Source organism: Lytechinus variegatus, chromosome 8, assembly GCF_018143015.1.
Source record: "Lytechinus variegatus isolate NC3 chromosome 8, Lvar_3.0, whole genome shotgun sequence".
NCBI classification, from domain to species: Eukaryota; Metazoa; Echinodermata; class Echinoidea; order Temnopleuroida; family Toxopneustidae; genus Lytechinus; species Lytechinus variegatus.
The window spans coordinates 28852852-28879775 of NC_054747.1; the positions used below are offsets into that span (position 1 = coordinate 28852852).

The window sequence follows — 26924 nt, forward strand, 5'->3', positions numbered from 1 at the left end:
TCAAAGAATTAAGTTAACGCACTTACATAACATATTGACGTCACAACCCCCCCCCCAAAAAAAAATAAGATTCTTATAACATTCTCATTCTTTGGTAGATTTTCCTCAAACCTTCGCCATTATCTATTATCATTTCTTCCGGTATTCCCTTTGTTGTGTGATGATAAAGCACATCTCACATATTCAGTAATATACCAAGACATAATCAATATTTAATCAATACTTCTACAGGATGTATGGCAGGAAATCACACGCTCACCAACTCCAACTTTCTTTTTAATTTTTTTTCGGCAAGGTTAATTTTCCTTTTAAAGTCATAACATTTTATGATTGCATTAAAATTACTTTGTGTATGCATTGTACATTTAGTCGCAGTCATGACAGCGAGAAATGAAAATGGAAGTTGTCAGATCCCAAAAAAATTATTGATTCTGATTGGCCGAGAAGCGCTCGTATGGTAACTGTCGGCCGAAAGCCCGTCATAAATCACTCTCCAGATTTAATCAAATCAAAATAGAATACAACAGAGCCCAAATACGTTACTTTGCTATCTCGAAATAGAAGAGATACGAAGACTACCTTCAACATTTTAGCTTTACAATTAAAGCGTTCGTCATGCATTCTACATGTTCTATTTATTCACTTTTTTGTTTTCACCCTAAGGTGTAAGGTAACTTAATATTCAAATTTAAATTGTACTTTGTAACATATTGTTATACACTATGATCCGTATTGTGATGAAAGTACATCTAAATTTATAAATTAGCGCAGAAGTGATATAGCAAATTTGTATATATACTTTCACTATTGCACTACCTGATTAACATATTTGTATCTAGCACTCCCTTAGTCAATGAGTACACTTACATAACACCATGACAGTGCATTTGATATTTGGACATTGGGTTGTGTGAGGGACCAGGATTTTGCCCTTCAAAATCAGAAACATCCTGGCTCCGAAGACATTTAATTTACTCGAGAAAGCAAGCAAAGAGGTTAGTTGATGTTTTATTTTATGTATTTTTAATTATGGTCTCAGCACAAAGTGAAATTTTACAGATCTTTTTCTTGGTTCACAATGATAAATAATAATATGAATGTAGTATGTATAATGTATGTGCATGTATGTACAAGCTATAACAGTTATGCTCACTGTATGTACAAGCTATAACAGGCTTACTGTACACCTTTGTAATCTAATAAGACTGATTAGTTATTACATGAAACTACATTTTGTACTACATTTATTATATGATATATCAAGAATTATTGTTGATTTGTACTTTTATTCTTATAATTGTAGTGAGAACAAAGCTGAATGGTGTTTGTAGTTTGAAACCTTTAATGAGTAAACAATCATATGTATAGTGGAGAGAATTTGGAATCTAGTTTATATACTATTTAGGTCTTCCAAAGATTGATGTTGCTCTATTGATATTTAAGATGTTTCGTTTTGCTGGTATTTACGATTCCTTTTTCTTTATCATTGATTCCACAGTTTTCACGGATTAAAGGTATCAATCGGATTCAACGGATTAAAGGAACTAATTGGTTAAAAAAGGATTAAATAATCAATGGATTAAAAGCACTAATGGATTAACAGGACCAATTCGATTTGATTGTACGAATTTTATACCAGATTGATCGATTAAAACAACGAAACCCTGTAGAGGCCTTTGTAATTACGCTTGTCTTTGTTTGTCGACCGCACTACAGCCACACGTATTTTGAAGTCTGGTTTAACTTAGATCAAGGTCTAACCCTATGTGAATATTACGGGGACCCCAAAGTTACAAAATTATGTTTATATTGCATAATTCTTATGTTTATGTTTACTACTTTGTTTCTTTTTGCTTTCTCAATGAAGAAAAAATACTTCAGTTATCATTCCTAGACAATTATGACCATTTTGGGTGTCACATGAGTTAATATAGTGAACGTGGACTGTTTAAATAGGAATTTGTGCTCCGATTGCCTCTCTACATGATAACTCCACAACTTTAAACCAATTAGGTTTAATTTCAACCCGAGTTCAGAATAAGGACCTAAGCATGTATATCATGTATATAGTTGAAGTCTTGTTGTATTACGTTTGATTGCTTGTACTACATGTATGTCTGTGTGTATGTATAATACTTTGTATTTTTAAAAAGGGTCCCAATAAAAACCAGTGCCTCTGCGGTGATTGGGCTACCATTTTTTAAAATATGTGTAATAAAAATGGATAAATAATTGGAGATTGCTAAAATTTATCCAAATTCTTCCGGGAAAGCGTAATGGAGGGGTGCGCACTGGAATCCATGCTCCCTCTTCCATCTCACTTACTCTAAGGGCTACGCCTATCATAAATGAATGAAATGTTTGGCAAGATATCAGGTCAAATGTCAGATCTCAGATGATACGATTGTGACGCTACTGACTCGGTAGGAGTATCAACAACGAGCATGACGAGACAGAAGAATGATATATTAGCCATAGGTTTCTTTTACATTCTTATCACATGTGTATCTACCACGTAGCAAGAAGCTATCTTTACAGGCCTTACGTATTCAGTTTACATATGGCAATCCTTCCATTGGTGGTAAAGAAGTATAGGTTGCAATCAATAAAATCTGTAACGCATTGAGTTCAGATTGGAAAACAAAACCGAGATAGCGATAAAATAGCAAATATTTGCAACTAAGTAGATTAACGATAAACTGCAAATTCACAATTAATTACAAGAGTATAAACCGACTTACAATCGATTAAAAGTTTCTGACTACTCTTCCCTTCATTCTTCTAGTTATCTTACGTTCTTCCATCGCTCTTTGTGAATCATTCACCCACCCCTTCCCAACACACATCTAATCCGTCACATAAAAACCACATCCATTCAACCACCCCCTCCCCCAACACACACATCTAATCCGTCACATCAAAAACCACACCCATTCACCCACCCCCCCCCAACACACACATCTAAACCGTCTCATAAAAAAACCACACCCATTCACCCACCCCCTTCCTTAACACACAAACATCTCATCCGTCAAATAAAAAAACACACCCATTCACACACCCCTCCCCCAACACACAAATCTAATTCGGCACATAAAAAACACACCCATTCACCCACCCCCTTCATTAACACACACATCCAATCCGTCACATCAAAAACCACACCCATTCACCCAGCCCCAACACACACATCTAATTCGTCACATCAAAACACACACTTTCACCCACCCCCTTCCCCAACACACACATCTTATCCGTCACATCAAAACCACACCCATTCACCCACCCCCTTCCTGAACACACACTTCTAATTCGTCACATAAAAACACAGCGATCGACCCACCCCCTCCCAAACACGCAAATCTAATCCGTCACATAAAAAACCACACCCATTCACCCATTCTCTTCGTTTTTTTCACATCACGCAAATTACTTTGAAGTTTGGAAAGTATTTACAGATCTTATGTAAGAAAGACTATGTTACTATAAGTAAATTCAGATGTCAAACAAATGGATTGCCTGTAAATAAGGGAAAGTTTGATACAAGCCTGACAGATGAACTGCATTGTACTCCATGTTCACATGAATTTCATTACATTTTTGTTTTCCCTTTTTTCACACAAGAGAGACTGTTGTATTTACCGAGTAATCTAACGGCCAGTAGACCCAATGCATTGCACATGGCCAAACTATTTAATTCAGCTAATGCTTGCTAATTAAAAAAATAGCAAAATTTGTCAGAATAACTGTGTTGCATTTTTCAAAACCAAAGAAGACAGACAGTAGTTTGATAGAAAGTAAAGTAGATCTAGATGAGAATGTGTGTGCACGTAGTGGTAGAGGAGTCAAACGCCCTAAACGTATTGACTTGTAAATATGTTATCTCTTATTTTTTGTACATAATATTATCACTTATGTTGTTGTATTATCACTTATGTTTTTGTATTATCACTTATGTTTTTGTATCATTACTTATGTTTTTGTATTCATGTAGTGTAAATATGTTTGTACTCTCATACCCCGAGAGGGGGTCGATATACAGTCAACAATCTTACAATTAATTTTCCTTTTTTGTGTGCCTTCTTTGCTCTATCATATCCACGTTCAACTTTTCTCTCACACGGGGACCAAGCTCTGTATCATCAGATCTGCTTTCTCTCATAAACAACTCTGTTTCACTATAGACGAGTATGTAGGCTTATATTTTAAATATTTTTTTTGTGTGGGTGTGACTATTCATCGTCCTAATTTTCGCTTTTCGACAAAAAACGCCTGTTTGATTCACCATCTAATATCAATAGTCATTACACAAATTCTTTCCACAGCTATGGCATGAGGATTAAACCTTTGATTTCCTCCCCAAAGAAACATTTTTTTTTTCCGACGTAAAGATTTATATTTGTTGAGGTTTTTTTTTGTAAAGTAGTATCATGGACCTACCAGGTCCATGGTAGTATCCACCGCCTTGAATCGCATCGTACGATCATTGACCCTAGCATCGCATGGTACGATCATTGAAGGTAGGAATTCGCTTTTCTCCTACCATGCGTACTGCCAATGAACGCCAGAGCTCCCTCCACAGCTGCTCAGTCCTGTCATTTTCGCTGAGCCCCTTGATCGCCCCATTCATCACACCCATTCACATCGATCAAACACAAACCCAGCGTGCATTCTCATTGGACAGAAAACTTACAACCACTGAGAAGCAGTGGGTGTGGCTACACCTCGGGGTCAGAGGTCAAAGGCTCCTAATAAGGTCACGTACTGACGGATACGCGGGTGGTGTGATGCGAGGTATGTAGATTCGTCTTGGAAGAAATATGTCTGTGACTTTTTTGCAAATGTTGTTTTGCTTCTTTTGTTATTATTTATTAAGGGTCATTATACGCTTCATCAAATTCAGACTCATCCTAATTTTAGAATCGAGGCAAATTAATTTATTTACCTGCATTGTATTGATATTTAGGCACTCTCACTGGTATTACAAATATTGTTTTGGAAAAGAAGGGAGAAGCACTAAAAAAGAAGAGAATTCAGCTGTTGTGATATAGGCCTAATAATGTTATTGAAAATCAATATCATCATTGATTTATATAGCTATAATGATTATTATCAGCATTATTATGATCACCTTTGTAATCATAATCGTTTTCATCGTTAATTCTAACGTTGAAATCATCGCTATTTCAGTACATAAATTAATCATTGATTTGATGAATTGTTTGTAAATCAAATACATCCCATATGCATTTACAATTATGTTTTCTTTTCAGATAGATCAGACAATATCCCATTGGTTAACACCACGACTATTTGAAAAGACAAACTTGTTATGAATCATATATTCATTTGGGATAGTGCAAAGTAATTTAGTAAATGAAATGGAGAAAAGAACATCTGGACATTAGAGTTTTAGGCAAAGTATAATGAAATACAAAATGACAATTAAACCAGATAGATAACAGACCAGATATGGTTTGCTTCCAGAACAAATGAATGAAGGGCTAAGTATATGCCTGAAATTCACGCAGAGATCTGAAACGCCTTCTGCTCTACTCCAAATGTACTTTCTACCATCGCATTTTTGCGTCGTCAACTTCTGAACTCCGTACATGATACTCGGGCTTCATGCTCTCAGATTTCAACCCCCTATTAAAATGATTAAAATGAAAGAGAAACGGGAGCCCAAGTGGAGAGATGCCAAGTTTAATTTATGATGAAATAACTCGAGGGTCTGTGGATTCAGTATAAAGTTTCTCCCAAACCACCTGATAGATTGGTAACACAGGCGGGAGGGACAGACCGAAGGAAATGTAGAAACTTGTCACGGAAGAGTTTCTGCTATTTAAGCTTACATGTCATTTTTTCCCTCAAGAAACGGAAATTTGGGACCAACACTTTTAACTTACTTTGCCCGAACAAGTGATTTTCTTTTCAAAAGTGTGATCGTTTGAAAAAGCATTCCTCGTGTGTTTATAAAATTTCATTCAGTTATTGTTTTCGAAATGGATTTTTAAATTCTGCACGTTGTACACGGTGATAGCACAAGTGAGGTCACACAGCTCCCAAGTTCTCAATTATAAACGTTTCAAAATCAAGAACGTTACAAGTATATTTTCACATAAAAGAATTGCACATTAATTTCTAATTGCCTGGTGTGACACCAGAGAGAGAGAGAGAAAGAGAGAGAGGGGGGGGGAGGGGGGTAGACAGATCTAAAGGGGGTATAATTCAACAGACTTGCTTCCTTCTGTCAGTAAACGAGAGTATCAACTGACAACGATTTTGTTTCTTGACGGCCCCTCCTGGGGGCATAGAACAAATATAACAACAATGGCAATAATAGGCATAAGAAAAATACAAAGGTAGGTAAGAAAAATTTCAAACATGATGATAACAAACATATGTACAACACAAGATCAATAATAGAAACGGGCACAAATTAACCACCCCACCCCAGATAATATAAAAAGACAGTATTGCCGTCCTGGCCACTGAGAGGCCATAGTATTTAATATGATTCAAATAATCAGATTTTGCTTTGCGATAAGAAGAGTTATTGTATTTGCTATGCATAGGCGACCAACCCGGAATTCTAGTCAAAATCAAGATCGATTCACTACCCGCACAGAGATTAAACCCTCATTATGTTAACAATATTTTTTCTAAGGGATTTGGAAAGGTATGCAAAGAAAACATAAAAACGATGAGCTCAGTTGGCTCTAATTGCCAGTCTGCTGATCGGATTCTGATCAGTTGAGTGTACTTTTCAATCGCTTTTTGCAGCCAATATCAATTAGAAATTGCGAGCCGTGTCCTAGATAGTTGACCGTAGATAAAATACTGCGATTGTAGTTTATATAACTGTAACCTTTCAATTTTATGTCCTATATTAACTAATAAACAACTCCGTTTCCAGAATATTTGAAATATTCGAGAAGTCGAATACCAATCAATATTCGGCCAAGAATGAGATAATTTCAATTCAACTTTTTCAACAAACGAAAATGTTTGCATGAACAGAGCGTTCGACAGTTTAACTGATCAAGGCAGGGGTGACATTCCCATTTCGTTGAAACAAAATTTACCGTTTTGCACAGTAGGCCCACATTAAACTAATTATGACATGATTCTACGGTATATTGAATAAAACTAATAAAAACTCAATATTTTTAATGGCGATTCGACAATAGGCTACGCATCAGAAACGAATGTTCGTGTTAACAAAATGTCGGTCTAATTAGTAGATAAGGAGGCTCTTTATGATTCAAGCCATTCGCCACTGGGCCTTTCCACACGTGGATCGTGAATCGTCATTGAACTGATGATTGAAATTCGTCTTTAGAATCATTGGACGTTTCACACGCTCACTCGAAAACTGATCTGAATTCGATTTACCGAGCGAAGTTCATCAAAGCACTGCATCGATACGATGAGCAGGATAAGTGTATGACAATTGTATTATCTACGAAAGGACACTTAAGCTCCGCCCCAAAAATATGTTTTGGAGGTCAAGCATTTCACACGTAAAATTCGTACCGTAATTTTGAATGAAACTTAACTGGAAATCACCTCCGTCCGGATTAGCATTTGAATTCGTGATTGTGACTAGATTTCGTGATTCTAGTATGGGTTTTTAAAAATTCGTCATTAGAGTTTTCACTGGAATTATAATCCAAATTACGATTGTTTTACCATATGAAAGGGCGGATAGTCTGTCCATATTGAATCCTTTTAATTTACGTAATGACATGGCACGGATAGGGACGCAAAATAATGAATGGACATCAATCGAAATACTTGCCTAAAAAAGCATTAGCGTACCTAGCTAAGGGGGGGGGGGGGGCTGACTGCCCCCTTGATGAGTCACAACTCATGTAAGGGACGTATCCCTGCCCCCCCCCCCCTCCTGACGAGTCACGCCTGATCCCTGACGAGCCACAAGTGGCCCCTCTTTTGAACTTGAAGACCTTATTTTTTTTTTTATTTTTTTTGTTCGAAATGTCCTTTATATATTAGCGCGGTTAAAGACCTTTTTTTGCTTGTCAAAGTTTTGGGCGGATGAATTTGCCTCCCCTGTTTGGAAAATCCTAAGTACGCCACTGCTGAAGAGTGTTCAAATCGTTTAGGATGGTTGTAGAACTTCACGCAGGTGCCATTCAGTGGTTTATTTCCCATCATGCTCAAGCGAGATATGATACTATCCATGTTTGTTATCAGATTATTCTTTAGGGTAAACAACATGGACCTGTGGACTAAATGATACACGACGCGTGGGGTCAAGGGTCAAATGAGACATTCCCTAATTCAGGGAGGAGTTTGAAGGCATAAATCTCCGTTCTGGAGAAAGTGGACTGAATTTTGCAGATAAATTGAGCTGAATAAACGTTACTACTAGGCATATGACTTATCTGAATACAAATTCGACTCAACAAACTTGAACTTTTCTGATAGACCAAGTTTCACGCTTTAAGCGTGAGACTCCTAGTCTGCAGGAACAGACCCTGATGATTGTAAGTGATCAACAAGTGTGTCTCCACGCCAAGATTTGCACTTAGAAAACTGGCTGTTTCAATTTCTAAGAGGACCTTCAGTACAAAAGCATGAGTAGGCTGCAATTCAGACCCTTAACTCGAGTGAAGGATTTGTATTTGCACAAAAGACTATGAGACTCCCGCATTTTGAGACCATTGCTCATCCCCCATCTCTCCTCCCGCCTGTATCACAGCCTATCCCTCTATACATTGTATGCAATTCATGTGATCTCACGCCAATTCACGGAAAATCTTAAGCATAGCTGGTCTTTGAACTTGGCATGATATAACCCTTGCTAGACTTTGCCCATTACTCACCTGTTGTTTAAACTGGTCAACCGATGTCTGAACATGCAGACTTTTCCCAAAACTTCTAAAATTTTATCGTTCACGAAATTTAAAAGGGTTTTGTGAAAATCCATAAAATTATAGGCAAATGAGAATTATGTTTTTCTTAAACAAAAATCCCCCAAAATTGTGACGTCACAACGAAATTCTCGTCAAGAATTGCATCGTGTGTTTAATGTTTTAAGGCTTCTAGAGGAATAGGGATTCACAAAAATATGATAATGAATTTAAATTTGATGACCTGATCAACATAATGCTAAAATTCCCAAAAATGACAGTTCTTATAAATTTTATTTTTGATAAACAAAAACCAAGAGTAATTTATCATATTTTCGTACAATACGAGGCGTCTGTTGGTACTAAAAGATACCCTAAAATGGTATCAATAGTGCATTAAACAGATGGTATAGTTGCCATGAAATCGGTTCCTGGATGATCCAAGTTTACGTACAAGGGTCAGACTCTGGTTGCTGTATGCCTTTCAAAGTTCATTGTTAGATTTTCGTATGTGATTATGGGTGGATGGGCATTCCTTGCTTCAAAATGTTACCATTCATTCAAAAGTAATAGAAGCGTATTTACTTCACATGTATAATATTATTCACATTTTATGATGCTTGCCTATATTCAATGGTAATTTACTGTGCCGCTATATTGATTATGATATTACGAAAAAATTCAAAAATTCAAAAAAAAAAAACCGTACTACATATACATACGCAGAGGGAGGGGGGGGGGGGGGGCATTGTCCCGCCCAAAATAATTTTTCGTACTCTCCTGTGATACATGATATCGCTATCATTATGACAACTTGATGGTTCCATAAAATGTTCCTGTTTTATTTAATCTACAAAATGAAATAATTGATAATGACATGTGAATACATAACAGTAATAAAATAATGCAGTGTGATGTCATCGACCATTCTATTTACACTTCACATTTGGTCATATACTTTTATTATACCTGTTTGATCCTGCTCTATCAAGTCAATGTGTTTTTGTAATAGCCTTGGCCTCTAAATAATGTTTTTACACACTCTGCTGTGTACGGTCGAACCTTTATTCAACAGCTACGCATAATAACGAGTGAAACGACCCTGGATATTTGTTTGTTTGCTTGAAATTTATTTCTGCGTTCAACATGTTAAATATAATAAAACATAATCAATTATTACATAGATTTTACATATATATACATTTTAGACACACGCATCATTTACAATCTCTTTCTGAATATAAAAAAGTATATGAAAAATATTATTTAACTGAATTTCAGAACGCAGGAGACCCCCCCCCCCCCGTCGTCATGAGCGACCTGCTTGATGTTGACGACGGCCTCAAGGTAAAAAAGCGACATGTAAAACTTACACACTTTTTAACAAGAAGTCATGAGGGTGTAGTGGAAGTGCAAGTGTAGTGCAAGTACATTAGGCCAAGTAAAAAAAGAAAGTAGTTGATCGTCCGGGTTTTTTGAGAGCGGTGATGAGGGAGGTCCTTACTATTTGCTATCTTACTATTTTTTTTAAAAACAAGGAGGCATTTTCTCGGCCCGTTTTTTGACATCAATGATGAGGGAGGTCCTTACTATTTACTATTTTTTTTTGCTATTTTTAGGTGGTCTGTCTTTGACAGATCACCTATTGTTTTCGTCAGAATTTTCTTTATTTATTAGGTGGTCTGTCTACGACAGATCACCTATTGATTTCGTCAGAATTTTCTTTCTTTATTATTTATTTTTAGCACCTATGTTTGTCGCCAACTTTTCTCGGAATTGGCTGAATCAATTTTGCTGATTTTTTTGTCATACATAGAATCTATCATAGAGACGGCATACTAAGCTTTTGAAGGTCATATGGTTATGATGACGTCATCTACGCGCCATTTTGTAAAATTCTTCATTTGATCATATCTTCATTATCAATTATCAAAAATTAACAATATTTACATGACATTAACTTCATGTCAAGGGTCAACTGTCAATGTCATCAAAGGTCATGTAAAGGTCATGACGCGCGCGTACGCGCACGTCAAAGGTAAAAAAATCGTCTAAATGACCTATAAATTTTTTTGGGTACGTTTCAGGTCATTTTGAGCATTTCAAAAATTTGCGCGCGCGCACGTATGCGCGCGCGCTTCCGCGCGTAACGCCCTAACGCAACACAGAAACACCGTTTTTTTTACATCATTGCATTGATAATAAATTTCTGAACAATTTGATACCTTGATCAACCTTCTACAACCATTAATAACGAAATTAACACCCGTTAAACTTTGCAGCACGTGTGCGCGCGAGCTCTCACTATAGGCCATATATGGGCAAAAACATGCCTATTGTAAATTCACTGTAGCTCTTTAAAAAGTCCGTTGACCCCCAATTTTTTTTTCATATATCGATAGAGTATTAGTTGTAGATTTGATTTCATGTCACCATTGTCCCTAAATTATATCGTGACGTCATCAAAATGGCGCCCAAACTAAAAATTTCATTTTTTCAAAAATGACGTCATCAAATTTATGCAAATTTGGCTGTAACTTCTCGAATATAGATCATTTTTCGCCCAGATTCCAATATGTTGTAGTTTATAATGTACTCTTTCTCCTCAGTAAACATGAATCTTCGTTTTGAGAAACGCATCATTGCGTAAAACAGCGATGAAAAGAGGCCTGTCATTTTTCCTCATTTTGCGTGTAATCTCTATGGGACATGACTTTTTCTCAAAACTAGATTCGACATTCCTCTATTTCGTGAGCCATATCTCCATTTTTTCTCGTCGGTTTTCCCTGAGCTTTTAGTATGTTGTAGCTGAGATTCTGGGCTATCGGAAATGTGCCCTTCATTTTTTGATCAGATGCCGGGATCATGCCCGTATTTCACTTGCAAAATTGGAATTGTAATTCTCAAAATTGCTTACGTGTAATCTCTATGGGGAATATCGTAGCTCAATGGATAACGCATTTGACTTGCTTTCTCGAGGGCGGAGGTTCGATTCCTGGGGTAGAAAAGATGATTTTTTTTTTCATTTTTTTTTCTTTTTGCCACCTCTTACATGATCCTTTATGATAATTAAAAGGTATGAAAGTTAAAATTTAGCAAGATAAAACAGATTATAATTGTTTTTTTCATATCACATGTATTTTGTGTGTAATCTCTATGGGACATGACTTTTTCTCAAAACTAGATTCGACATTCCTCTATTTCGTGAGCCATATCTCCATTTCTTCTTGTCAGTTTTGCCGGAGCTTTTAATATGTTATAGCTGAGATTCTGGGCTTTCGGTAATGTGCCTCCACTTTTTGATCAGATGCCGGGATCATGCACGTTTTTCACTTGCAATATTGGAATTGTAATTCTCAAAATTGCTTACGTGTAAAGTCTATGGGAAACATTAATAATCACATTGAGCAATGGTCAAAATTTATTCTTAGGATGTCTAGAATCAAGATTATCAATCATATCTAAATTATTCCTTTTATACATTAGCCGACTCTGAATGAAAAATCATGACAGACCACCTAATTCGTCCGCATGACGAATTAAATTCTAGTTTCTTTATTTCTTTCTTTCTTTATTCTTGGCACCTATGTTTGTCGCCAACTTTTCTCGAAATTGGCTGAATCAATTTTGCTGATTTTTTCGTCATATATAGAATCTATCATAGAGACGGCAAACTAAGCTTTTCAAGGTCATATGGTCATGATGACGTCATCTACGCGCCATTTTGTAAAATTCTTCATTTGATCATATCTTCATTATCAATTATAAAAAATTAACAATATTTACATGACATTAACTTCATGTCAAGGGTCAACTGTCAATGTCATCAAAGGTCATGTAAAGGTCATGACGCGCGCGTACGCGCGCGTCAAAGGTAAAAAAATCTTCCAAATGACCTATAAATTTTTTTGGGTACGTTTCAGGTCATTTTAAGCATTTCAAAAATTTGCGCGCGCGCACATATGCGCGCGCGTTTCCGTGCGTTACATCATAACGCAACGCAGAAAAACCGTTTCTTTTAATATCATTGCATTGCTAATAAAATTTTGAGCAATTTGATACCTTGATCAACCTTCTACAACCATTAATATAGAAATTAACACCCGTTAAAGTTTGCAGCACGTGTGCGCGCGAGCTCTCACTATAGGCCATATATGGGCAAAAACATGCCTATTGTAAATTCACTGTAGCTCTTTAAAAAGTCCGTTGACCCCAATTTTTTTTTCATATATAGATAGAGTATGAGTTGTAGATTTGATTTCATGTCACCATTGTCCCTTAATTATATCGTGACATCATCAAATAGGCGCCCAAACTAAAAATTTCATTTTTTCAAAAATGACGTCATCAAATTTATGCAAATTTGGCTGTAACTTCTCGAATATAGATCATTTTTCGCCCAGATTTCAATATGGTGTAGTTTAGAATGTACTCTTTCTCCTCAGTTATCATGAATATTCGTTTTGAGAAACGCATCATTGCGTAAAACAGCGATGAAAAGAGGCATGTCATTTTTCCTCATTTTGCGTGTAATCTCTATGGGACATGACTTTTTCCCAAAACTAGATTCGACATTCCTCTATTTCGTGAGCTATATCTCTATTTTTTCTTGTCAGCTTTCCTTGAGCTTTTAACATGTTGTAGCTGAGATTCTGGGCTATCGGAAGTGTGCCCTTCATTTTTTGATCAGATGCCGGGATCATGCCCGTATTTCACTTGCAAAATTGGAATTGTAATTCTCAAAATTGCTTACGTGTAATCTCTATGGGGAATATCGTGGCTCAATGGATAACGCATTTGACTTGCTTTCTCGAGGGCGGAGGTTCGATTCCTGGGGTAGAAAAGATGATTTTTTTTTCATTTTTTTTTCTTTTTGCCACCTCTTACATGATCCTTTATGATAATTAAAAGGTATGAAAGTTAAAATTTAGCAAGATAAAACAGATTATAATTGTTTTTTTCATATCACATGTATTTTGTGTGTAATCTCTATGGGACACGACTTTTTCTCAAAACTAGATTCGACATTCCTCTATTTCGTGAGCCATATCTCCATTTCTTCTTGTCAGTTTTGCCGGAGCTTTTAATATGTTATAGCTGAGATTCTGGGCTTTCGGTAATGTGCCCTCCACTTTTTGATCAGATGCCGGGATCATGCCCGTTTTTCACTTGCAATATTGGAATTGTAATTCTCAAAATTGCTTACGTGTAAAGTCTATGGGAAACATTAATAATCACATTGAGCAATGGTCAAAATTTATTCTTAGGATGTCTAGAATCAAGATTATCAATCATATCTAAATTATTCATTTTATACATTAGCCGACTCTGAATGAAAAATCATGACAGACCACCTAATTCGTCCGCATGACGAATTAAATTCTAGTTTATTCTAATGGTTGTCAGGCCATGTCAAGCTCGAAATATGTGATCGATGCATGCTTAATATTAATAATAAATGAGTAGAAATGTATGCATACATACAATTGATTGGAAATCTATGGAAAATGTATTATGCGATAAAAATCTATTGATGTACATGTATACCGGTACTGTATTGTAAAACAAAACGTTCATGTCAAGTGAATGATTTAAACATTATTCTATATTAATATAGGCCTATATATATTGTAAAGGTAAAAAAAGCATGGGGGTGGGGTCATTTTCATTACCATGGAGCCATGTTTAGTTTTCCAGAGCCAATCTCTTTTTAGCTCTGGGCATGGTTTCGCATCGCAGTTTTCCAGCTGCTTGTATATTCATTAACATGTTGTTTAATACTGTTCAATTTTTATTCATTTTCTAATTGATATCAAATGTTAAATGATGATTGAATTAATTGTTCACATAATGTTTATCATTTCATGTTTGTAACTCTAAGTGTTAGATATATTTACTAGGCCCTAACTAATTTTTAGTTTTACAATTTTCCATCAAATTGAATAGCTCAAGGAAGAATAAAGTTTATCAAATTTGAACAGAATTGGCACTTCTTGGAATCCCATTAATGATTTTCAATCTTCATAAAGAATAACCCACTTGAAATTATTTTTTGAATATTCAATGCACTGCCTGCTGACGTTAGAAAACTCAATTGATTTCAAAATTCACATGTTGCGCCAGCACAGTCAATAACATCATCCCAGCACACAAGTCATGCATTACCCAACAGAGTCACAACAAGCACAGTCAATCACCGTAACACACATCGAAGTATAGGTGCTATCACTCACCAAAAAAGTACAAAAAACCCGCCGAAATACAAATTTACGTCACTAAAATTGATTTTTCTGCGCCATATTTCCAAAGCACGCGACGGATTAGTTCAGATTCAAGAAGCGGGGTCCCCGAAAATGCACTAAAAATGAAGAAATCCGTGATCTTCCCCGAGTTTGCAAACTTTATTTTCTTGCTAATTTATGATGGTATCTTCAAAATTCTAATAGAAAACCAAATCAGAATTTTTTTCTTTCTTGCAGTTACGGCGATATCGGACTTTGCAATTGTTTTTGAAGTTGCGAGAGAGATCCCAAAGCAAATGAGAGCAAATCGCTCGCCAATTTTGTGATTTTTTTCGCTATTCAGCAGCCATAAAAATAGTAAATATCAAGAAAATTGATGCTGCAATGAAAAAGGGAACATCAAAAAAGGAACATCACGATTTTTTTTTTTTTTTTTTTTTTTTTTTTTTTTTTTTAGCCAATTTTTGAAAATAGTAAATATCAAAAATTTCCATGCGGCGGCCAAAATAGATGCGCGCGAGGACGATCAACTACTTTCTTTTTTTACTTGGCCTAAGAAGTGGAGGGGTCAAAATTCATCATTTAAAAAAAGTACAAGTATAGTCAATGTGGCGGATTTGAATACAATGACATTAGGTTGCGCTTCATATAGTGGCTTTAAAGGAATAAAGTGAGGAACACATTTTTGTAGTTGCGGGTAAATTGTTCCATAAGTCGGGGCCATGGTGTCTAATTGATTTATGAGTTATTAATAACTTTGGGTTTGTTAGGTGAAAATTTCCAGAAATACGGGTAGGGTATGTGTGAATTGTACTGTTTAGATAAAATAAATTTTGAAATGAGGGAAGTTGGTTGCTTTTGTATTTGAACATAAAAACTGCAACTTGCATGACATTCAAATCAGAAACCTTCAATGTTTTGAGCTTACAGAATAGTGGATCAGAATGAATTACGCCATTCATTAGGTCTATATAGTAGCAGTTCTGACTTTGAATAATTATTAGCCAAAAATCATATGATAATGAAATAATTTGTTCATTGACCCTGAATGACCCTTAATCTTGATCATATTACTGGGTGGAAGCGGGGAATTTCTTTATAATCAAAGTGTTTCGTACACATCTCGCGTCATTTAGGCCTTCATACACCAGTACATAGTTACATAATCAAAACAATAAAATCACTCAGAGTAAAGGAGGGAAACACCTAAAAAACACATATGTTTTATACTACAAAAATAATATTTATTCAAGGTATTAATCTGACTAAAAGGTTGTAGAACAAATTGTCCAATCCCATTCGGGGGGGGGGGGGGGTGAGTGGTCGCAAAAAAAAAATCTGAAGAGTGTTGAAAAAGTCTAAAATAGAAAGAGCTCCCATACTATTTCTACTGAGAAAAGCTACAAATAAGCTGAAAATAAAACCCCAAAATATCTGAAATCAGCTAAAAATCTGAACTCAACTAGCATAAACTGCACAGACATTCTTCACCTGATCTGAGTTTGTTAAATATTCTCCAACCATATTGACATTCTTTTTTTGAAATTTTGAAGCCTAACAATTGCAATAGTTCATTGCCATCAGTCATCCATCGGAGGTCATGGCCGCCCCCTTTTCATTGTTAACCCTTTTTTCAACTGATGTAGGCATATTGTGTGACAATCGAACTACTAACGCCAAAAGGAGTGAGCTAGATTTAGGTGATACGAACGCCCATTTTTCACAGATTTCTTTTAATCAACTAAAATACTCTCAGCCAACTATAATCGTGTTATTTCAGTAGCTTATGACAGCAGCTTCTCAACATAGCCCTGGGACGCGCGGATGCTGCGTATATTATGCACCATATACTAAGGCAGCACCCCAAATCAGATTGGTAAGGCAATGTTTGACCAAAATCACCTTCATTTTGCAGCGAATTTCTCTATTTTTTGTAACAGTTGTATTTTGTGTTACTTCTGACGAAAATCACCTTCATTTTGGAGTGTAAATCTTTTTGTTTGCTCGACACCCCCCCTCACCCAAACCAGCACCCCATCTAGTACAAATCGTTCCGAGTCTCCCGCTGGTTAATTCAGTTGATAATAATAACAAGATTCTTACGGATGGGTCCTTGTTAAAAGGAAATCACTTGTGAACAGAAAGATTTTCATGAAAAATGGCTCCACCACTTAAAGGACCATTCTACCCTAAACGCATTTTAAAACTTCGCTTAATTTCGCAATGCACATCTTGGTCGGTATGCAAACGAGGGAGACTGATGACGTCATCCACTCCCCGTTTCTTTTGTATTTTATCAAATTAAATGTTTGAAACATAATGATAAAAGTGAAACAAAGATTAATTCCTCCCCGAACATGTGGAAACAGCATTGCTTGAATAATATATGGTTCAGTCAAGTCGGTCATTATTGTCAAATCTATAAAATAACCGAAATATTGTATAGTTTAAAAAAAAAAGAAGAAACAGAATAGCGGGGGACATCATCGACTGTCTCATTTGCATGCCACTGAGTTGTGCATGTAACTGTTTTGTGAAAAATAAGCGAAACTTTAAAAATGTCTTATTTTACATCCGATTTTGATAAGATTTGCAGCGTTTTGCTAGTTTGATATTTCTCTATTTATTCAAATCATCATTTTCAAGGGTGGACTTGACCTTTAACGCACCATCACGCTATCAAACAAGATTTTCGCTTCATAATAGGATAATAAGTTTTTTACAACGGAGGTGTGGTAGTTGTTCAGATAATTTGATTGACACATAAACTGGACAATACTTTGCAGACGGGCCTTGAATACATCCATTTTTTTTGGGTGGGGGGGGGGTGCTTCATTATTTTATGTAGGCCATGTATAATTACACTGTAATTGCAAACTAGCGCACCTGAAGCCCAGGGGTGGCATTCTGAGATCCATTTTATCTCGGATAAAATGAAATATTTTATCTCCGTTAAAATCAGTGAGATAAAACACCCTTAAAATCTCTCCGATTTGGTATTCTGAGAACAATTTTATCTTCATTTTATCTCTGTAAGACACGCCTACTTTTTAATCAATATCCAATAAAAAACGCGCTTTTATAGCTCTCTCGTCGCTCAACCAATTGAAATCCATTCCTCCAGAAGGTGTGGCAAAGGGGTGAGAGAGATTGGGTCAATTTATTGACTTCAAATACGCTTGCGCGTCTTTACAGAGATTTCTTTTTAACAAAAAGGAAAATACACTCATCTTTTTGTTCGAAATCTATATCGAATCTTTTCAAGCATCATTTGAAAGACACTATTAGTCAAGACAAGTCTTGTGAAATACTTTCTGATTGTACAGGAATAACGTTAAGGTGTTTCTCAATAAATATATAATTCTTCTTCATTTTCATGTCAATATTTGGGGTTCGTTCACCTATATAGAAATATTGGTGAAATCAATGTCGCCGAGATAAAATATCCTCTACCCTCTTTTAAGTTTATTTTATTTTTTCTCTTCAAAGTAACTTGGGCGCAAGAACATCATCCGCGTTGCAATACCCAGGTACGCGATGGCTATGTCTACGCAGGCACTGTTTTGTTGCGTATCATCTATAGATAAGCAATATAAAATTGTAAATTTTATCTGAGAGATAAAATGTCATCTAAAAATACAAATTTCAATTTAAAAGATAAAATAAAATATTTTAAAGATAAAATGACCTCAGAATACCGCCCCCGAAGGGTATAACGGGGGGGGGGGGGGTGAGAAGTTTGCAGACCCCTATTTTCTTGCTTGTCAGAAATTTCATTGCAGGGGAAGTTCTGTAAAAAAGCGATGAAACATTTTACATTCATATAGTTTACCAGGTACGTCACTCATTGTCACAGTAAAATATGTTGTCATCAAGCATCCCCTGTACTTATTATCACAGCATGAGCATAATATCCTTCAGATATCCTACCTCTGCGGATGAGAAGAATACCATCATTTTTCATCCATGTTTTTAGACAGGTTGAACTATTCTTTGCCAGTGGTGTGAGACTCTCAAATCAAAGAAGAGATCTTTGACTATCCTTTGTTCAGATTAAAAACAGCGAAACCAAACTATTCACAACCAAAACCATTTTTTTCCCATCGCTGAAGCGCGGAGGAGGCCAAATGTGATTTTGCATGTATAGATTGAAAAGGAAAGAAAAAATATATCGAATAGTATTGATGACAACTATTTACATATGCGCCCAGGAATAGCTGGTAGAAGGCTACCATCAACGGATGTTCAATTCTCTGTGACAATTGGGATATTTGCCCCGACTTGCCTGTTGCCACGTCTTTTGCTTTCCTTTTCTGTTTTTTTTTAAACATAGACCATATGAGGGAACTACATGACAAAGCGCTTCCATGTCATTGCTCCGGCGACAATTACTCTGACAGAAAGTCTGTATTAACCTCCAAAACGAAATCAACCCTAATCATAATCTTCACATAATTCTGAACCAAGGCCCTCTGATATATTAAGACCGGAGCAAAGGTCGCAGGAGAAAATGTCGTGTCACCGACATGGTGACGTCGAAAACTATCACATTCTGATCTCAGATTTGGGTTAAACCCCGGTCCAAGGTTGAAGTTTTACTATGGATAGCAATATGTGACAAAAATCTGTAACAGTAAAGATTTAATTCGTCAGTACATTTGGTGCCCACTTCATGTACCAGTGGCCGTATGTACTCCGGCGAAAATTACTCTGGGTTTTATTTCGTCTAAGATTGAAATATGGTTTCATGTTAGGTTTAGGGTTAGGGTAGGGTGGTTATTCCATTATAATGTGTAGCCTTTGCAGCGGAGCAAAGGTCATGTAATCAATTTAGCCTGTCTGGGAATGATAACTGATATTACATTTCTTAACCATCAAGAAATGAGGAAAGTACACAATAAAATAAGATACACACAAAATTTCGACATGTCGGCTTTCCATGATTTTAATGCAGAACTGTTCAAACCAAGGGTTCAGTTAATAAAGACAAAACGTGGTTTGTTCCGTCAAAGACTAAACCTTACACTCTAAAAACAAATCAGTAAAAGTGACTAGTTAATAGGGTCAGCTGGGTGCAACTGTTATTTTAGTCATGTTTGACTATATTCTAGTCGTATTTTACTAGAACAATGTTATTTCTAACTAGAATATATGTCAGAAATGTGACTAGCATATCAGTTGCACCCAGCTGATTACTTGTGTAGTCAATTTGACGGTTTTTTTTAAGTATGAAAAAAAATTAATTGAAAAGAAAATTGGATCTCGTCAGTGTAGTGCAATCGATAAAAGCTTGTGATTTTACTGTTCACGACCCTTTTCTTGAAAGGTTCAAAACTGCCCATGGGTCACCAAATCATTCGAAAAAAAAATGTCTCTCATTTCATGCATTTTGTTTAAAGCTAAGACGAGTTTCTGAGATCCCCCGTAACAATTCCAAGATTGATTGCCTGATGGGTTTAAGCCATCGCTAGGAGACGGATATGAAGTCTCCTTGATGAACACTCCTTGATGAACACTTAACCAAAGCTATTCACTTATTTGAAGGTAACTTGCATGACTTGCAAACCACCAAAGGGGCGATTCCACACTAGAACTACAAAAATATCAAAAATTTCAACATGCTTTCAATAAGTCATAAGTAGTGTAATATTTTAGTATGATACCTAAATTTTATGAAAATTATGAGTTTTAACCAAAAGTGAAGATAGATATAGTTTTTTTTGGGAGAACAATGGAATTTTAAATTTTCAATAAATTTGCTCATTGAATAGTCAAGTACAAATTCCACCTGAAACAATTATTTGCAAAGCAAGAGAAGATTGAAAATATTGCAGGTCAATAGAAGAATATATCATTGATGGTTCGAAATAATATCTACAACATTTTCATGATCCATAATAGGGGCAGCCCTGATTTTTCCGAACCTATTTTTGGCCATGTCCCGTACGACACATGACAATGCAAAAGTTTTTCCTACAATTTTATTTTTGATGATGCAATTTCATAAAATGAGTTTCTCTTTGTTTGACCATGGGTGATCGATTTAACCCATAATGATCTAATTACTGCCCTTCATTTTTCAATTATTGTCCTATTAAAAAATGTCCCGTACGACACACGCTGTGTCGTACGGGACATGTCCCGTACGACACACAATATAATAATGCATTTAATTGCAGGATTTGGATTCAGAAACCATAAATAGTAGGCATATTTAAATTCATTTAATTGATTTAACATAAAGTGAACTGAAAAAGTATTTGTTTATCTCCACAGAACATGAAATAGGTGATTCTAAACATTTTAATTGATTTCATGTAGGCTTATTCTTTTGTGAATCCCCTCAGCTAAACTGGTGATTTTCACTGATCAGAGCAGGTTAATTTCTTTTCATTGAGCATGAAAAGAAAACTTTTATAATTATTTCAACCTAGCCTGGAAGATGACTCCCTCTTGCATGCTAATGTGGAATTATTATAAGATGTAAAAAAAAATACATATCAATCATCATGATCATCTATTTGGACTTCCCTTGATGATCACTATTTTTTATATACAGTATTGAAACTCCTTACTTTTTTCAAGTTGTAAAAAAAATCTGGAAAATAAGACAAACCATATGGTTTCATGAAATGCAGATGGGTTTGAAAAAGTAGAACCGCATTTCTTTAGAAAAAAATTGTGACCAAAAAAAGCAAAAAAAGTGACAGTTGTGACATATATCATGTAGATATACATTTTATATAAAAAATCATAACATCATCATTTTAGCCCCATAATTTATACAAAGTTTCATTCATTTATTGTTTAAATAGTGTTTGGAAATCATCAATTAGTTCCCTAAAATATAACTTCACACAAAACCTGAAGTTTTTCAGCTCGTAAAAATGCTGTGAACACTTGTACATTTCCCATCATGAAAAAAATTATAACATATTGCTCCCAATTGTATATATTGAGGTTACTTAATTGTATTGTCCTGAATGACTGCTTATAAAAGATTATTCATAAATAAGCAAGAATTTAGGGGTATAATGCTCCTTCTGATTGATAAAAAGTTCATGTTTATTTATTCAGGCTGCCCAGTACAACACGCAAGTGCCTGTACAACACACAAGTGTCCCGTACGACACACAAGTGTCCCGTACGACACAGAAGTGTCCTGTACGACACACAATTGTCCCGTACGACACATTATTTTGTTTATGATATATTGACAGAAATATTCACCTTATAGCAGTTTCTAACCTAATGAATGTCTTAGTTTGATGGGATTATCATTATCATCAGCAAAATAATGTGATTGAAGAAGTCAAAGTGACATAAAGTAAGAAAGTTTGGCTTCAATTTAGAGATGTCCCGTACGACACATTTTGAATGTCCCGTACGCCACAATGTTCTCGAAAATTATAATTTGCTTTATTTATTCATGAATGTTTATTTTGCTTTCTTTTATAAATGTGTTTGTTCTTGGGTAATTGAGTGTCAATTTGAGTTCAGTTTCTATGAAATTTATCTGCCCAACTCACAGACTTTTGAGTACAAACTTGAGGTTTCTAAAAAAGCCACTTTTTCTGCGTCCGTACGACACATTACTATTTTTAATCTGTATTATACAGGATGTGAATTCAAGTCATGTTAAGTCTTGGTTTTTCTTACACTCTGGTAGTAGTTGATGACCACCTATAGTTACTGGAATATTTAATGTTTTTTCTTGTAAAAAACTGTCAAATGTTCTCTAAATGTCCCGTACGACACGTATGCAATCACCCAAAGGAGATATACACTCACACGCCTATTCAAAGAGTTAAACCCACAGGATATCATGGACATCGTTTCGAAAGATGACAGTAAACATATGAACACATTAGCGAAGTACCAAAAGTCAATATTTAATTTTGAAATAGACCCGTATCGTTTACTACAATCGGCTGATAACCCTTTGTCAATCTACCAGGTAAATATTTTGCTTTATTATCGACCTGTGTTACGTGTTTAAAAGCTAGTTCATACTTTCATGACCATAGAATGACAAACAATTACACAATGTACATATACATGACAATGGTAATGAGGACTCGAACTGGCTACAGAAGCTTCTCTGGAATCAGTTTCAGCTAGGTATTCTCGAAAAGAAGAGATTTGATTGTTCCAGCAAGAATTCCAAAGGGAAAAACAAAGTCAGCCATACTAAATGCTTTTAAACGAATCCCTATTGGCTGGGAACATGATTGGTGAAAAGCCATGAAATTAATAATAAAAGAAACTGTTATGGAAAAAAAATGACTCGATGGTTTCGAGAAGCCCCTCTCCTACATCTTTTTCCTTTTATAAAAAACAAAATCACACTATTTTATTTCTTCATCCAGTTGTTTATAAGTCCATGCATAACTTAAAGAATGACGTTGTTAGAAGTTCCCTGACATGCAAATGCATCATGCATGATACCTTCCATTAATGTGTACGAGTATTTACTTCACCAAATAGTTTCCTGTTGGGTTGAACTGTGCATGATATAGTTTTATATTATTTTATTTATTTTCTCTTGCATTTGCTTGCAGTATGCTAAGCCCCGCCTCCTGAAAAAATAGATTATTTCTTTGCCTCTTGTGACGTCACAGAAGGCAGAACATGCAAAGAGTAGCATAACAATACACAATGCTATGAACTTGCCACAACTATGTGCCATTGCTAACGAACACAAGTTTTCTTAGAATACCAACTCACAACTTTTCTTTCTTCTAAAAAAAGAATTTTGACAAGCAGTAATGTATGACAGTTTGAATGGTTGCTATGTAGTGTTGTTTGAAGACCTGTGATTGTTAGCAATGCATGGCATATGTAGTTGTGGCAAGTTTCATAGCATTGTGTATTGCTATGCTTATTTTTGTCTCCTGAGGCAAAAAAACGATCTAGTGGATTTTAAGGAGGCGGGGCTTAGCATTATGATGAAATATGCAAGAAAAATGAATAAAAAATATAAAAATTAATTATACAATGCAGATTTAAACTCAAGAAGTAATGATTTAGTGAAGGAGAGACTCATATACGTCAACAGAAGATACTATGCATTTGCATGTCAGGGGACCTTTAAACGAGGTATAAGCCCAGCGCCCATGCAGTACCACGGCAGATGACCACGCCCATTTTCATTCGCAAGAGATCAGTTCAACTTCATTCCGCTTAAAACCATAATGAAATGACGAGGGCTGACTCTGAGTAAAACTAATACTTGAATACAACACCATCGTCTTTATATAAATGTTTATTAATTAATTTGCAACTCGATCATCATCATCATCAACACCACAACTACAACTCTCCCTATTATCATCATCAACATGATCATGATGATGATGATCATCATTATCATACGCAGACAATTTTTTTACCGTGGGAGGCATGGGAGGGGTCAGACAAACATTAAAGAAACTCGGAAGCAAATCGACTGAATCTCTGGTTTTTCGAAAGAGAACTTAAAGCTATATAAAGGATTTTCTGAAAATCTCTGGTGAATTGTATGAAAATTATCGTAAAAATGTAGGTTCTTAAAACCTCCTCATCCGCTTCCGTACAGCCATCACCATCATCGTCATCATCATCATCATCATCACCCCCACCACCACCACCGTATCATTGTCATTCTATGCAATACGCATTTATACTATAAAGCAATTCAGTCTGATAGATTTCTCTACCATGGCAACATAAAGTCACGATAAACCAATATGAATACACGATACCAGTTGCTATGTCTGATAACCCTTTGGCAATACTATAGTCCATAGAACAACAGTATCTATAAACATTGATAACGGAAGTAACATACATGTTTTTTTAAATATAATCAAATTACCGTTGCCTAAAAAATGATTCTTCCTCAATTAATTTTGTTAAATTCCTTATTAATTTGTATCATAATCTACAAATTTCAAAGAAATGTTCTGTTTTTGACTTACATGGATAGTACCGGTCGACGGAATAGTATCCCTCCCCGTCTGCTGCACCAGGGGATGCGACGTCATCGTATCGGACCAACACGGCGAAGAGGATGATGAAGAGGACTTCGAAGAGCACGAGAAACGTCGTCAGTTTACCCCGAAAGAAACCCATAATGGCGGCGAAATTAGAAAGCTTTATATAATCGCACTTTCCAACAAGCTGTTTCGAAACTGGAGCCGGGTCGGTTGATCGAGAAGGGTGTCGACCTGGTGATTGAATCCGAGAATGAGCTTTACCGACGTTACCCTGACTCGCCGGAGATGCTACCAAGTGTTAGGATATCTTGCCGAATATCAGACCTCGGTGGTATTTGGTGTTTATCAAACTCTTTGACGAGAGAGGCGGGGTTTTAGGGATGAGCTGTTCAAAGGGCACCCGAGCGGTAGGATACGGGTGCAGCCGGAGCAGTGATCAACGCTATAGTGATATTCCCTAGAGTTTGGAGGCGATTACAATGATAACATTAGCGTTGAATAGTGGGCGGGGCTAGAGAGCGCGTCCCGACGCAAGCCGAGGGGATCGGTCATGCAAAGTCACAACCCACCTGTTTAGAACTATTACCCATTACTTTATTATGTTATCATTTCACCTTCCTATTCATAACATTCCTCAAATATTGTATAGGAATGAAAAAAACCCGAATGAATAAAATTAATAATAATAAAATAAATAATAATAATAACGTTTCATTTACCCAGGGTAGCCACTTCAGTTAGGAAACTGCTCTACCAGCGGGCCCTGCATAACACAACGTGTTATTATTACCCTTCTCCAATCTAAATGCTGAGCGCCTAGCAAGAAGGCAGAATGTCCCATTTTTATAAGTCTTTGGTATGACTCGGCCGAGGATCGAACCTACGACCTCCCGTTCATGAGGTGGACGCTCTACCGCTGAGCCACCATGCCCGCAAGGGTGAGGATAACCTTTAGTTTTACACGGATCAACGACCAACCGTGAACTCCAGTGATAAAAGCACCTTCAATCGTATTGTGTACAAATGTGCATTAATTCTTCATTTAACAAAAATATTTATTTATTTATTTTTTACTTCGTAAAGTAATCTCTCTAATGAACAGCCTCGGTGCTACCCACTAATATTTGTGCGGGTGTGTTTCTGCTTGCGGTTTTCTGTATGAATATTTGATGGGGTAAAAGAAAATCGTCGCTGTATAGGCCTACGTAATAAACTACACGACAGAATGTCCTGTATACTTGAACATGTAACGTACATTTGCATTTGTTTCTTAAAAGATATGCCCTCTTTCAAATGCATTTTATTGGTTCAGTTAAATGCATTCAAACCGTCCACAATATGGGGGGGGGGGGGTAGATGTGGGTTAAGTATGACACATGAAGCCAAATGTTTGGTTACAGTCACATCAGTTAAACCAACTCCAGACCGATCAATGCTAAATACCATCGGGTGGTGTGGAGTCAGTTTCAATGAAGCATTATTGGTCCCAATCAAGGGATGGAGGTTGGAAATGTTTGGTCTCACTGTATAATTGTTTGCATGTTCAAACGAAAGAGGGCGCTGGATGATTTGATGAATCAAACAGGTTGAACCTTGTTGATTGGCTCTGTGCACGTGTTCTTCGGCAGTTCTGGAACGTCACGGGCGAAAAGGATGTGATTAGTGAACCGATGCAAGTACATATTATTTTTCAGTGAAATATGGCTATACTCACCAATGGTCATCTAAAATTGTCATTGTCTCCGATACAAGTCATGATGGTATTTCATGAGTTGACGAGCCACGATAAATTCATTAAAGGTCAGTCCATGGGCTCAGTAGGAAAT

At 36.2% G+C, this 26924-nt stretch overlaps 1 protein-coding gene across 2 annotated transcripts in view; it reads right to left on the bottom strand.

Annotated features, from left to right (window-relative positions):
• Nucleotides 1-25563, bottom strand: part of LOC121420300 (ammonium transporter Rh type A-like) — a 62928-nt gene extending 37365 nt beyond the window's left edge. Inside the window, exon 1 of one of the 2 annotated variants that reach the window (XM_041614873.1) lies at nucleotides 25081-25563. In XM_041614873.1, coding sequence (XP_041470807.1) covers nucleotides 25081-25234 — 154 coding nt within the window. In that variant the 5' untranslated portion in view covers nucleotides 25235-25563. The remainder of the gene's footprint in view (nucleotides 1-25080) is intronic. The other variant, XM_041614874.1, reaches the window with a different exon arrangement.
• Nucleotides 25564-26924: the final 1361 nt, after the last annotated feature.